This window comes from Embiotoca jacksoni, unplaced genomic scaffold, assembly GCF_022577435.1.
Source record: "Embiotoca jacksoni isolate LCO1_2020_lvr unplaced genomic scaffold, fEmbJac1.0.p SCAF_25, whole genome shotgun sequence".
Lineage (NCBI taxonomy): Eukaryota > Metazoa > Chordata > Actinopteri > Embiotocidae > Embiotoca > Embiotoca jacksoni.
In genome coordinates, this window is record NW_027185376.1 from 3,130,230 (window position 1) to 3,141,660 (window position 11,431).

The 11,431-nt window shown below is 49.6% G+C and overlaps 2 protein-coding genes across 3 annotated transcripts; one reads left to right on the forward strand and one right to left on the reverse strand.

Moving 5' to 3' along the window:
• Positions 1–4,980, reverse strand: chpf2 (chondroitin polymerizing factor 2). 2 transcript variants are annotated; one of them, XM_069159625.1, is made up of 5 exons: positions 4,419–4,980; positions 3,968–4,258; positions 2,781–3,345; positions 2,442–2,624; positions 1–1,922 (listed from the first exon to the last, which is right to left on the reverse strand). In XM_069159625.1, the coding sequence occupies exons 2-5, from the start codon at positions 4,237–4,239 to the stop codon at positions 648–650; spliced, it is 2,295 nt and encodes a 764-aa protein (XP_069015726.1). In that variant the 5' UTR covers positions 4,240–4,258; positions 4,419–4,980; the 3' UTR covers positions 1–647. The 2 variants fall into 2 exon arrangements, with proteins under 2 accessions (XP_069015726.1, XP_069015725.1); XM_069159624.1 differs by lacking the exon at positions 4,419–4,980 and having other exon boundaries at positions 3,968–4,365.
• A 499-nt stretch (positions 4,981–5,479) lies between these two features.
• On the forward strand, positions 5,480–11,431 carry abcf2b (ATP-binding cassette, sub-family F (GCN20), member 2b). Its single transcript, XM_069159628.1, has 15 exons — positions 5,480–5,618; positions 6,514–6,676; positions 6,830–7,042; positions 7,282–7,464; positions 7,690–7,861; positions 8,186–8,281; positions 8,385–8,487; positions 8,676–8,771; positions 9,301–9,420; positions 9,568–9,657; positions 9,761–9,871; positions 9,965–10,027; positions 10,226–10,354; positions 10,453–10,656; positions 10,769–11,431. Exons 1-15 carry the CDS (start codon positions 5,520–5,522, stop codon positions 10,883–10,885), a joined length of 1,959 nt encoding a protein of 652 aa, XP_069015729.1. The 5' UTR covers positions 5,480–5,519; the 3' UTR covers positions 10,886–11,431.

The window sequence follows — 11,431 nt, forward strand, 5'->3', positions numbered from 1 at the left end:
TTGAGTGGAAATATCACTCTTTAATACATCTTTAAAAAAAAAAAAAAAGAAGAAGAAGAAGAAAAGAACATATCTGAAAGAAAAAGGCAGCCGGTGGCTTCAGCTCATTTCCAGTAATATTATTATTATTTTTTTTAAAGATCCTCACAAAAGGACGACTTACGGCTCAATTCATTATTAACACATGAAAGCCTTTTGTTCATTTTTTTTTATTTCTTTAACACACAACCCCTCCAACCTGCATATTTGTTTTGAATCGGGAGTGGAAACGCTGGCGCTCGCCTCCTGTGAGAATAAATCAGGAGCTCCTCGGTACGTCGAGCCTCCGTGACTCATCGTTCGTCACCGTCTAGACACATTTCAAGTTATAGACTCAGTAGAAGTCACGTGTTGCCGTACCAGGCAGGTAGGTTTTTTTTTTTGTTTTTTTTTTTTTTTTTTTAACAAAAGCAGGTCTCGACTGTTAAGTTCAGGCAAACGGCACTCGTCTTGCTTTTGTCCTCGAGCAAAGCGGTGCTGTTTTTTTTTTTTTTTTTTTTTAATATCTCGGTTGACTTCTTTACCTCCCCCCCAAAAAAAGGTGAATTTAACAAAACGTGTTAAAATTCACCTTTTTTTTTTTTTTGGGGGTCCCTTTTTTTTTGGTGCTATGTGCTGTTGGCCTGCTCCTGCTCAAACAGCGCCATCGCCAGGTGCGAGCGCGACCCCAGACCCTCCAGGTTGCTGAGGACGCAGCGGTGGTAGATGTCCTCGCTGAAGCGCGGGTTGCACGCCCGCCGCACGTACTTCTGGATCAGCGCCGGCTCCACGGCCCTGAACACGTGCAGGCCCGAGTAGCGCACGAAGATGTCGTACACGTCCATGCTCTCCAGCAGCTCCTCGTTGTCCAGGATGTCGGCGGCCATCTTGGTCCGCGCGGTCATGTAGTCGGCGTTGTAGAAGCAGGCCTCGTCGAAGACGTGCCGGTCGAAGTGGCCGTCCCGCAGCGACTCGGACGCGAAGGACGAGGAGGCGGCGGAGGGCTGCTGGTCGCGGTAGACGACCGCCGGGCTGTACTCCTGGAAGTGGATCGGGAAGAAGACCTGCCAGTTGCTGATGGCGTTCATTCTGCAGCGGTTCAGGAAGTCGGCGTTGACCTCGGTCCAAACGCTCGCCAGGAAGAACAGCGTGTCCACCGGGTGCTTCTTGGAGATGATGTCCATCAGCTTGACCTGCGAGGGCACCTCGGTCTTCACGCTGATCCACGGGATCTTCACGTCGCCGTAGCGCTTCTCCACCTCGCCGATCATCGCCTTGATGCCGGCGAACACGTCGGTCTGGCTGACCCGCTGGGCGTCGAACGGGTCGTAGATGAACAGGAAGGTGAGCAGGACGTTGTCGTGGGTGTCCAGCGTGTTCATCACGTACATGTCCAGGAAGTTGCCGACGAAGTCCTGGTCCGGGGCGGTGACGGGCAGGATGACCTGCACCCGCGTCGCCTCCGTCACGTACGGCATCGGGATGATCTCGACCGCGCTCAGGGGCCGCAGCAGGTTCACCCGCTTGGCGATGACCTGGCTGTGGCCCTTCTGGGTGTAGGCCTCCAGCGCCAGGTCCAGCATGTACTCCATGCCCCGCGTGGGGTCGAAGCGGCGGTAGCCGTTGAGGAGGCGGCGCTTGCGGAAGCGCAGCTGCGGCTGGTAGCGCTCGTTGAGGCGCTCCACGGCGATCTCCAGGACGGCGCCGACGTCGGCGCGGTCGGCGCCCCTCATCTCGCACTTGGGCGCGCTGTCGACGCACGAGTAGATGTGCTCCTCCGTGAAGTACTCCCAGTTTATGACCTCGAAACGGGTCCTGGGTTTGAAGGGGGGGTTGATCCCGACGGGCCACGTGACCCCGGCCTTGCCCTCCGGCGTCAGGTCGCTCAGGTTGTTGATCTGAACCTGATGAGCGCACGCGCACACACACACACGCACACACACACGCACACACACACACACACACACAAGAAAAGTCACATAAAAAGCACAAAGGGAGCCGTGTCTGAACTACGCGAAGACGCGATACAGCCGACGGCTCCGTGGCGTACGTTACATCAAAACAACCGTAATGAACCGTCATTAGCCGGTTCTTTAACTACATAATAAGGCTTCTCGGGCGGATCGTATTCAGAACGAGATGCCGCTGGAACGTAACGCTTCAAAAAAAAAAGAAAAAAAAACGCGCCATCCCGGCTCCCCGACGTGTAGAAATGTCGTACCGGCCAAGAATTTCTGCCTCGGCCTCAAAAACGAGAGCGAGCCGGAGAAGGAGGAACGAACCGTGTACTTTCCCGCAGGACTGGATGTCGTCCCGTCGGATGCGAGGCACACAGATGAAACGTGTTTGTTTGTAGGCGTGGAGAAAGAAAAAAAAAAAAAACAACAACAAAAAAACCACACCGCGAAGTGTTTGGAACGAACCTGCAGCTGCTGGATCTGCTGGTAAGTCCACTCCAGCTCGATCTGACTGAAGCGTTTGTGCAGGCGGTACATCAGATTCGGTTCCGACACGGGGTGAACCGTGAAGGCGTTTTTAAACTGCGCGCCGTCTTCGCGCTCCGGGTCTGCGTTTTTCCCGAGCTCGAAGTAGCGGTAGGTCATCTCCTGCGAGTCCCGACACCCCCGCCCCCACATTCACACAGAAAAAAAAACAAGTATTAGCGGCGTGGACATTTATCACAAAAAAAAAATAAAGAAGTGCATTAGACTGATAGAAATGCTCTTCGGGTTGTCCGCGCATTATAAGTCTGCGTTTCGTACCTGGTGCACCTCCACGCAACTGAGGCCGAGGTAGTCGATGATGCAGCGGCCGAGCCACTCGTCGGGCCGCACGCTGAGGATGTCGTTACGGCAGGTGTCGAGGTGAGGCTGCAGACGGGCCAGCAGACTGCGGGACAGCAGGTAGCCGTAGCCTCCGTGGCAGTATCGCGCCTTCTCCTCCCCGCCGATGAACTCCTCCGCCCGGCCCATGTAGAGGTCCTGGCCCGCGCTCAGGTGGCCCACCAGCTCCGACAGACGGTCCGCCTGCATGTAGGTGTCGTCCTGGGCCAGGAGGAACCAGTCGTAGTCCGAGCCGTAGTGCTGGTGGAGGTGGCGCACCGTCTCGTACATCAGCCACACCGGGCGGTCGTCGCCGTGGGCGACCACGGTCATGCCGTGAGGCACCTTCGGGCTGCGCAGGCCCGTGAAGAAAAAGGTGCGGTGGAAGTGGTGGGCGACCGTGCGGTTCACCGCCACGGCCAGCGTGTTGAGGGTGGCCCGAGAGGTCAGGACGCCCACCAGCAGCCGCTCCCTGATGCCCAGTTCAGTGTGGATGTACCGCGTTCTGGAGGAGAGGGCGGACACGCAGGGATCAGAGGACATCAAAGCACAAACAGAAGAAAGGAGGAGCGTTTCTAATGAGGAGCGACCGAGGCGTTAATGATCTGCAACTATGTTTAAACAAACAATAAAACCTTTACAACATGCTGATTATGTGACTCTTTCCGCAGCCATCGTTCAGCTGGAGGGCTTTTAAACAAGACACGAAAAAGACAAAGAAGTCTCTTAACAGTTCTGTTCCTCACATCTGAGCTATTAGTGTGGGGGAAGGAGGGGAGGGGGGGGGGGGGGGGGGGTGACGTAGCAGCAATAATCTCGAATCTGCGGGCCACCTATACTGCATATAGGACTGAATACATTTAAATTACCGTGGAGGAGAATTAAATGTAATCCTATTAAATAGAGAATTAAGTAACGCCAATCCTGGTTTCTAAAGCAGCGTCTTAAAGCAAGTCCGGTTGGAGCCGCGAGATGTGTGTCTTTAAACAAATCTGTCGTTTCATTTGAAGACATAAATAGTCAGCGGCTGCATATGTTTATGTTCACTGAAAGCCCCTTTCTATACCCACCTCTCTCAGGCTGTGGACACCGTGGACACCGTGGACACCTTGCACACACACACTCACCTGAGGACTTTCTTGTGAGGCTTGTTGGGGTCCTTGTGGTAGGGCACTACCCGTGGCTGGAAGTCTTCATCTCCAGCTCCGTCCCTGGAGTCCCTCTGGGCATCTCTCCTGCCCAGGAAGAGCCTGCCGTTGCCCAGTTCATCCCGACACGAGTCGTCCGTGTCCCCCTGCGTCCAGGACACCATCAGCAGGCTCAGACTGCACCCCAGAGACAGCCCGAGGATCAGGGGTAAAGCAGGCCTGAACAGGGCCATAAACGAGGACAGACGCATATCTTGGCAGTTGATGAGGCTGTTGTGGATGTGGGAAGGACAAAAATTTAAAAAAAAAACGACTAACAGAGCGTTTTATGTGCAAACACTCCTGCCCCCGTAGATTTAACGCATTATACCCCCCCCCCCCAAAAAAAAAAAAAAAAAAAAAAACAAGCCTAGGATTGTGGAAAAATTACCATTAAATACTGAAGAAAAAGTGTCCCATTGGATGAGGTAGTAAAGTTTCTTATAAACCACAAGATTATAACTACAGCACGTGCAAATTATAAGAGATGCAGTTTAACCGATGACGTCACAAGGACAAAAACACAGCTACCAGTTAAGAACTATTTTTTTTTTTTTTTTGGTTGTTGTTGTTGTTGTTGTTGTTGTTGTTCGTCGGAAAGAGCGAATAACTGCAAATAGTTTAACATTATTAACGTTTACTACGACTTTACAGCCGCCCCGGGGCAACCTCAGCCGGTCGCACCGCCGGTTGTCATTTTTTTTTTTAAATCGTAATCGCTCCGGTTAACGTTAACGAAACGTCAGAGCTAGCGAGCTTTTAGCATCGCGTCCGTCGCTTTTAACGAGTCCATCTTCCGTTGAACAGCGCTGACACGACGGCGGAGATCTCCCGGTTCTTCATCGCTCATTCCGGTAAAAAAAAAATTAAAAAAAAATTAAAAAAGGCATCGAGCGGAGCCGCGCTTATGTCGTCCATTTTTTTGTCAGCTCCTTCACTTCCTCTTAAAAAAAAAAAAAAAAAAAAAAAAGTGTGTAGTGCCACACGCACACACACACACGCACGCACACACGTAGTGAAGAAACAAGCGTCCGTCTCCTCTTCATCAGCTGCAGCATCACCTCGTCATCAGCGACTAAAGGACTGCTTCAAAAAAAATACTTCTTTTTTTTTTTTTCTTCCCCAGAAACTACAATAACACCACGTTGTATATGTGAACGTCTGGTTACTGTAGCAACACGTGGGTCCTTATGACGTCGTGGAAAAAAGATACATTTAGAAAACGTCATCGGTGGTAATTAAAACTCATTCGCGTCTTTGCCTCAGTTTTATTTAAACCGTCAGTTTTTTAAGGGAAGACCCCTTGTCTTTTTTTTATTTTTAATATTTTTTTTTTTTAGTCCCAGCTGTAAAAATGGATTATTATTATATTTTTTTTTTAAAAAGTAATTAACATTAAAATTTGTTTTAGGCGTAAAGAGGGGACTTTTACTGCAGTCCCACGAGAAGAGGAGGCTACTTTTCTGGTTGTCGCCGCCCATCATGACCATATATGGTCCGTCTGGCGGTTTGGCGAGTCGCTACATCCACCCGGCGAAAAGTGGACACGAGACGTCGGTGTGCTCCGGAGACCAGCGGTTCGTTATTCCAGGTAAGAGCGGCCTCGGCGGGGTCTGACAACCGCGGCATTAACGCGTAACGTACTCAGGCTTGTGTTAAAATACACTCGAGCTTAAAAAGCCCACTCGGTAGCCACGTTCAGACTTTTGTCTTAAAGCGAGTCGGGCCTTGCGTTTAAGGCCTGCCGGTTCCAGCTAACGATGTTTAGCTTAGCAAAAGGCTAACGCACCGAACGAGCGAGTTTTTTTTTTTTTTTTTAATTATTATTTTTGAATGAATTTTACGATTTGTTTCCCCCCGTGTATGTCATTCGAGGTGAATCGGCTGACGCGACCGTTTTAGCTCGCTGTCGTCTTGCCGGTTCTCTGCGAAGTGACACAAATGTACCGTTAATATTAGCAGCATCACCGTTAGCCGCGAACAGGCGTTTACACGGTGACGAGCCCAACGTGCGGGGCAGGTGGGCACCGTGGAAGAACTTCAACAATAAAATAAAAAAAAAAACGAATTACCACCGTAATCACTCGGTATCAGGCTGTATCGTTCACCGCGATGAGGCCCCTTATTTTATTTTTTTTGCTGTTAACGTGTGTCGGCGTTGAGATGAAAGCTTCATGGTGAGTTCAGGTACCGGCGCGTTACAATAGAAAACCGGCAAGTGTGCTGAGGTTCCTCCTCAAGCCACTTCACGGAAGCGATTAGTCATTTTTTTTTTTTACCTCTGATTCATACTCCCGATTATATGTGTGCTGAAAAAGTGATTACAACATTTTGTGGTTCCTTTTTTTTTTTTTTTTTACCTTTTTACTTTGGTATGGAAACGCTTTTCCTGACACAACGTGGTGTCAAGTAGAGAAAGAGGTCGTTGATCCGTGTCTTCCCTGTTTGTTTGTTTGTTTTGTTTTGTTTGTTTGCTGTTGGAATAGCCTTGCACAACAATGCCGTCTGACTTGGCAAAGAAGAAGGCAGCTAAGAAGAAGGAGGCTGCTAAAGCCCGCCAGCGTACCAAGAAAACCGATGAAGGAGGTGAGGATGGTGAACAACTAGAGCAACCGGAGACCCAGGAGCGTAATGGAGCAGAGAGCAATGGTAAGTGGCTATCTTCTTTTTTTTTTTAGTGGTACTCGGTCACTGGCATACCCTTTTTTTTTCCATTTTGTTTAAACCTGGCTGGACACGTGTGCAAAAAGTTTCAAGAGGAGTCTTTTTTTTTTTTTCTTGTTCTTGTTTTGTTTGGGACAGGTATTGTCAATTTGACAAAGGAGCTGGATGAGTTTGAGCTGGCCAAGACGGAGGCTCGGGCGGTGACGGGCGTTCTTGCCTCCCACCCCAACAGCACCGACGTCCACATCAGCAGCCTGTCGCTCACCTTCCACGGTCAGGAGCTGCTGGCGGACACCAGCCTGGAGCTCAACTCGGGCAGACGCTACGGCCTCATCGGCCTCAACGGCACAGGTAACCGCTTCCTTCTGTTTGTAGGTCGGTGGCATCTCCATTCACAGTATCCACCCACCCCCCAACACGTTAGCACCTTTAAACTTCTTAAACGTGAAAATCTGCATTTACCTCCACTATTGTTCCACTAAACTTGCTGAAAGACAACAGCCGCTGCTCATTTTCGACAGTTATAAGTGTGGTTTTATTTAAGTCGCACGCAAGCAACGCTCAGTTTCTTCTGTGCTTTTGTTTGACAGGAAAATCCATGCTGTTGTCGGCCATCGGGCATCGCGAGATCCCCATTCCAGAGCACATAGATATCTACCACTTGACCCGGGAGATGGCCCCCAGCGAAAAGACGGCTCTGGAGTGTGTCATGGAAGTGGACGAACAGAGGATTATGCTGGAGAAGGAGGCAGAGAGACTTGCGGCTGAAGACTGTGAGTTCCACGTAATATACGGTACCATGCCGGTATGAACCAAACGGGGGCGAGTCGAATTGCCGCAGCAGCGACACGGATTCGACTAAAACAACAAAGGCATCAAAACACAGAAATGCTGCGGCTGCGAGTTGTTGGGAGGGAAGCCGACTTTGATGAGTTGAAATTGAGCATTAAAAAGGCTGTCTGGTAAAATGCCTTTTTTATCTTTTACCTCCTGCGTAGCCGAGTGCGAGAAGCTGATGGAGCTGTATGAGCGTCTGGAGGAGCTGGATGCGGACAAAGCAGAGGTGCGAGCCTCCCGGATCCTCCACGGTTTGGGTTTCAGCGCTGCCATGCAGCAGAAGAAGCTGAAGGACTTCAGTGGAGGATGGAGGATGCGCGTCGCTCTGGCCAGGTAAAGACAAAGGGCGTTGATTTACACCTTTCGGTGACGCGCGGTCTCCTCGGTCTCTGCGTCGGTTTGAATTTGCAGCCCTTTTTGTGTGTGTGTGTGTGTGTGTGTGTGTGTGTGTGTGTGTGAGAGCGATGTGTCCACAGTAAATATCAAGTCGTCCAATGTAAGAGGCATTAACACCCATCAAGAGGGTTAGTCCATATTTGGATGCCCTCCTGAAATGTATTACTCATGCTGTCAAAAAAAAAGAAAAGAAGTTTCATAGTGACAGGGGTTTTATCACGTTGACTACAAATTCTAATAATCATCCTTTTGTCTTTGCAGAGCCCTGTTCATCAAGCCCTTCATGCTGTTGCTGGACGAGCCTACGAACCACTTGGACCTGGATGCTTGCGTGTGGTTGGAGGAGGAGCTCAAGTCGTACGTCTGCGCCCCGTTTCAACTCTTAAAATAGTCCAAACTGATGTTCTGTGCATCCGTGTGTGTGTGTGTGTGTGTTGATCAACCTGTTGGTTCTTGCCAGGTTCAAGCGAATCCTTGTCCTCATCTCGCACTCTCAAGACTTCCTGAACGGCGTCTGCACGAACATCATCCACCTGCATTCGAGAAAACTGAAATACTACACGGTAGGAGCACTCGGCTGAATCCACCGCAGCGCGGTGTCAGGAGGGGAAACGCGCCTAGAAAGTACATCTTTGAATGGAGCGATAAGAGCCCTCATGATGCTAAATATGGAAACCGCGGGCGGGCTGTTACTAATCATGTCTCTGTGACACCCGGTTGGATGACCATGCCAAGCTATTTTTGTTTTAAGGGTAACTATGACCAGTATGTGAAGACCAGAGAGGAGCTGGAGGAGAACCAGATGAAGCGCTTCAACTGGGAACAGGACCAGATAACACACATGAAGGTAAATGAGGGACACCAAGTGGCGTGACGTTTTCACTGCAGGTGACGGGGTGGTTCCCAGTAAAGGATTTATAAAGAGCCCACGTCCATCCAAACCCATTTGATCAAAGTCGCCGTCGGGAAATTAATCAGTTGGCTTTAGACAAGATTTAGTAAACTGTGTACATTTCCTCATGGCTGCCTAGTTCGGAGCCATCCTTATTTACCCTGATAGAAAAAGTCACAAAAATGCATTCTCTGGTTCAGTTAAGTTGTTGAAAAGAATAAAAAAAACATGACAGTCCGTGTTTTACAGTTAATAATTTCACACAGCTAAAGCTAACTAACGTGATCACGTTAGGCTGCAGGTGGCTTACAACCTCGGCTAAACAATTTTCTTGGAGGTAAAAAAAACCTTCTTTTTTTTTTTTTAACGCGCATCTGTTTTGTTTCTCAACATGACAAGAAGTTTCTGTGAAGCAATCATTATTCTCTCTCGTCGTCGATAAAAATCAAGACTTCCTGCTTCTTTGTGTCTCTCTCTCCTCCAGAATTACATCGCCAGGTTCGGTCACGGCTCCGCAAAGTTGGCACGACAGGCTCAGAGCAAAGAGAAGACGCTGCAGAAGATGGTGGCGTCCGGCCTGACTGAAAAAGTTGTGAACGACAAGGTACCGTGACTGAGAGGCGGGGGGGAGGGGGGCACTCGACAGGCAGATGTTTGCAGACTTCTTAACCCGGTGACGCGTCATTTTGAGGAATTAAGGTCCGTGGCGGTCGTCCAGTCCCGGCACTAACACCTTCCCGTTTCCCCACAGACGCTGTCGTTTTATTTTCCTCCCTGTGGGAAGATTCCTCCCCCCGTTATCATGGTTCAGAACGTGAGCTTCAAGTACAGTGACAACACAGTGAGTACAGTTAATATCAGTAAAAAAAAGCTGCTTCTTTTTTTTTTTTTCACTAAAATATGGATATATTTCTTCGCCTGACTGATCTGTTTGTTTCCTGAAGCCACACATTTATACAAACCTGGAGTTTGGTATTGATTTGGACACACGAGTGGCCCTGGTGGGACCCAACGGAGCAGGGAAATCCACTCTGCTGAAGCTGCTTATGGGAGAGGTAAATTTATCGATCTGTTAACCAGCACCAACTTGCAGCCGTCCGCAGAGCGGTCCGATTTATTCTCCCTTTTTTTTTTTCTCTCTCTCGTAGCTCCTTCCCACCGACGGCATGATCCGCAAACATTCTCACGTCAAGATCGGCAGATATCACCAGGTAAACCTCAGCCCGTCGACGGCACGGTTAACGGTGGTCCGCACGTTTCAAGAATCCCGAGTCGTCATTTTGACAAAAGTTGTGTTAAAAAAAAAAAAAAAAACGTAGTTGCAATGGTTTCACCGTATTCAGTCGCTGCGTTTTGAAGTAAGCAGCTCGTGCAGTTAAATGAAATCCTCCCAACAATTACGTTCACAGCATCTGACGGAGCAGCTGGAGCTGGACTTGTCTCCTTTGGAGTACATGATGAAGTGTTTCCCCGCCATCAAAGAAAAGGAGGAGATGAGGAAGATCATCGGTCGCTACGGCCTCACGGGAAAACAGCAGGTTCGAAGGGGACCGTTTTCCACCAAAATATCAGCTGCCCGCCCGGTTGTTTTTGTTTGTTCCGCGTCTCTAAACGCGACGCGCGACTCTCCTTCCAGGTCAGTCCGATCAGGAACTTGTCGGACGGTCAGAAGTGCCGGGTGTGTTTTGCCTGGCTGGCCTGGCAGAACCCTCACATGCTGTTCCTCGACGAGCCGACCAATCACCTGGACATCGAGACCATCGACGCGCTGGCGGATGCGGTCAACGAGTTTGATGGTGGGATGATGCTCGTTAGCCACGACTTCAGGCTAATTCAACAGGTGTGTGTGTGTGTGTGTGTGTTTATCATTTGATTTGTAATTGTCGCTTGAGGATTTCACCTGAAGGAGTTGGAACCACCGCTGTTCTGATCATCGTCCTCCTCTCCTGCAGGTGGCTCAGGAGATCTGGGTGTGCGAGAATCAAACCATCACCAAGTGGAATAGGGACATCCTGGCGTACAAGGAGCATTTGAAATCGAAGATCGAAAAGCAAGCGCACGACATCTGAAGCGGCACCTCGCCGAAGCCGCTCCTTTATCTTGCATCATGGGTTCGATCTGGAAGCTGCAGAAGGATGCGAAGGAAATGTTCTGACAAGAACTCAAACAATCTCTTATGCATCTTATTGGACACATCTGTTGTACATGTTGTACGGTATTTCCATCTCGATTCGACAGCGCTGTACCGTGCTGGCCCAAAGCCGCCGCCGCCCCCCCTTCCTCCCTCCTCCTCCACCGCCCTCCCCCTCCCGCCGTCTCCCGTCACCTCAGGCTGCACTCTGATTGGCTGATTCACCCGAAGCATCTCGGTGCATTTTGGAATGCATTCCATTGTGCTGTCTTCATAGAAAAGTTTTATTTTTCCAAATGTTCTGTTTTCTCCCAACATGTATGCAGCAGCTTTTAGGTCATATTTTATGATATTTAAAAGTTGACTCTTTTTTTTTTTTCTCCCCCCCCCTCCCCTCCTCCCGCGTAAAAGAGCAGTTCTGCCTTATTTAACAATGTAATGCAATAAAAGATTTGTCTGAATAAACTGAACATTAAAAACAGCA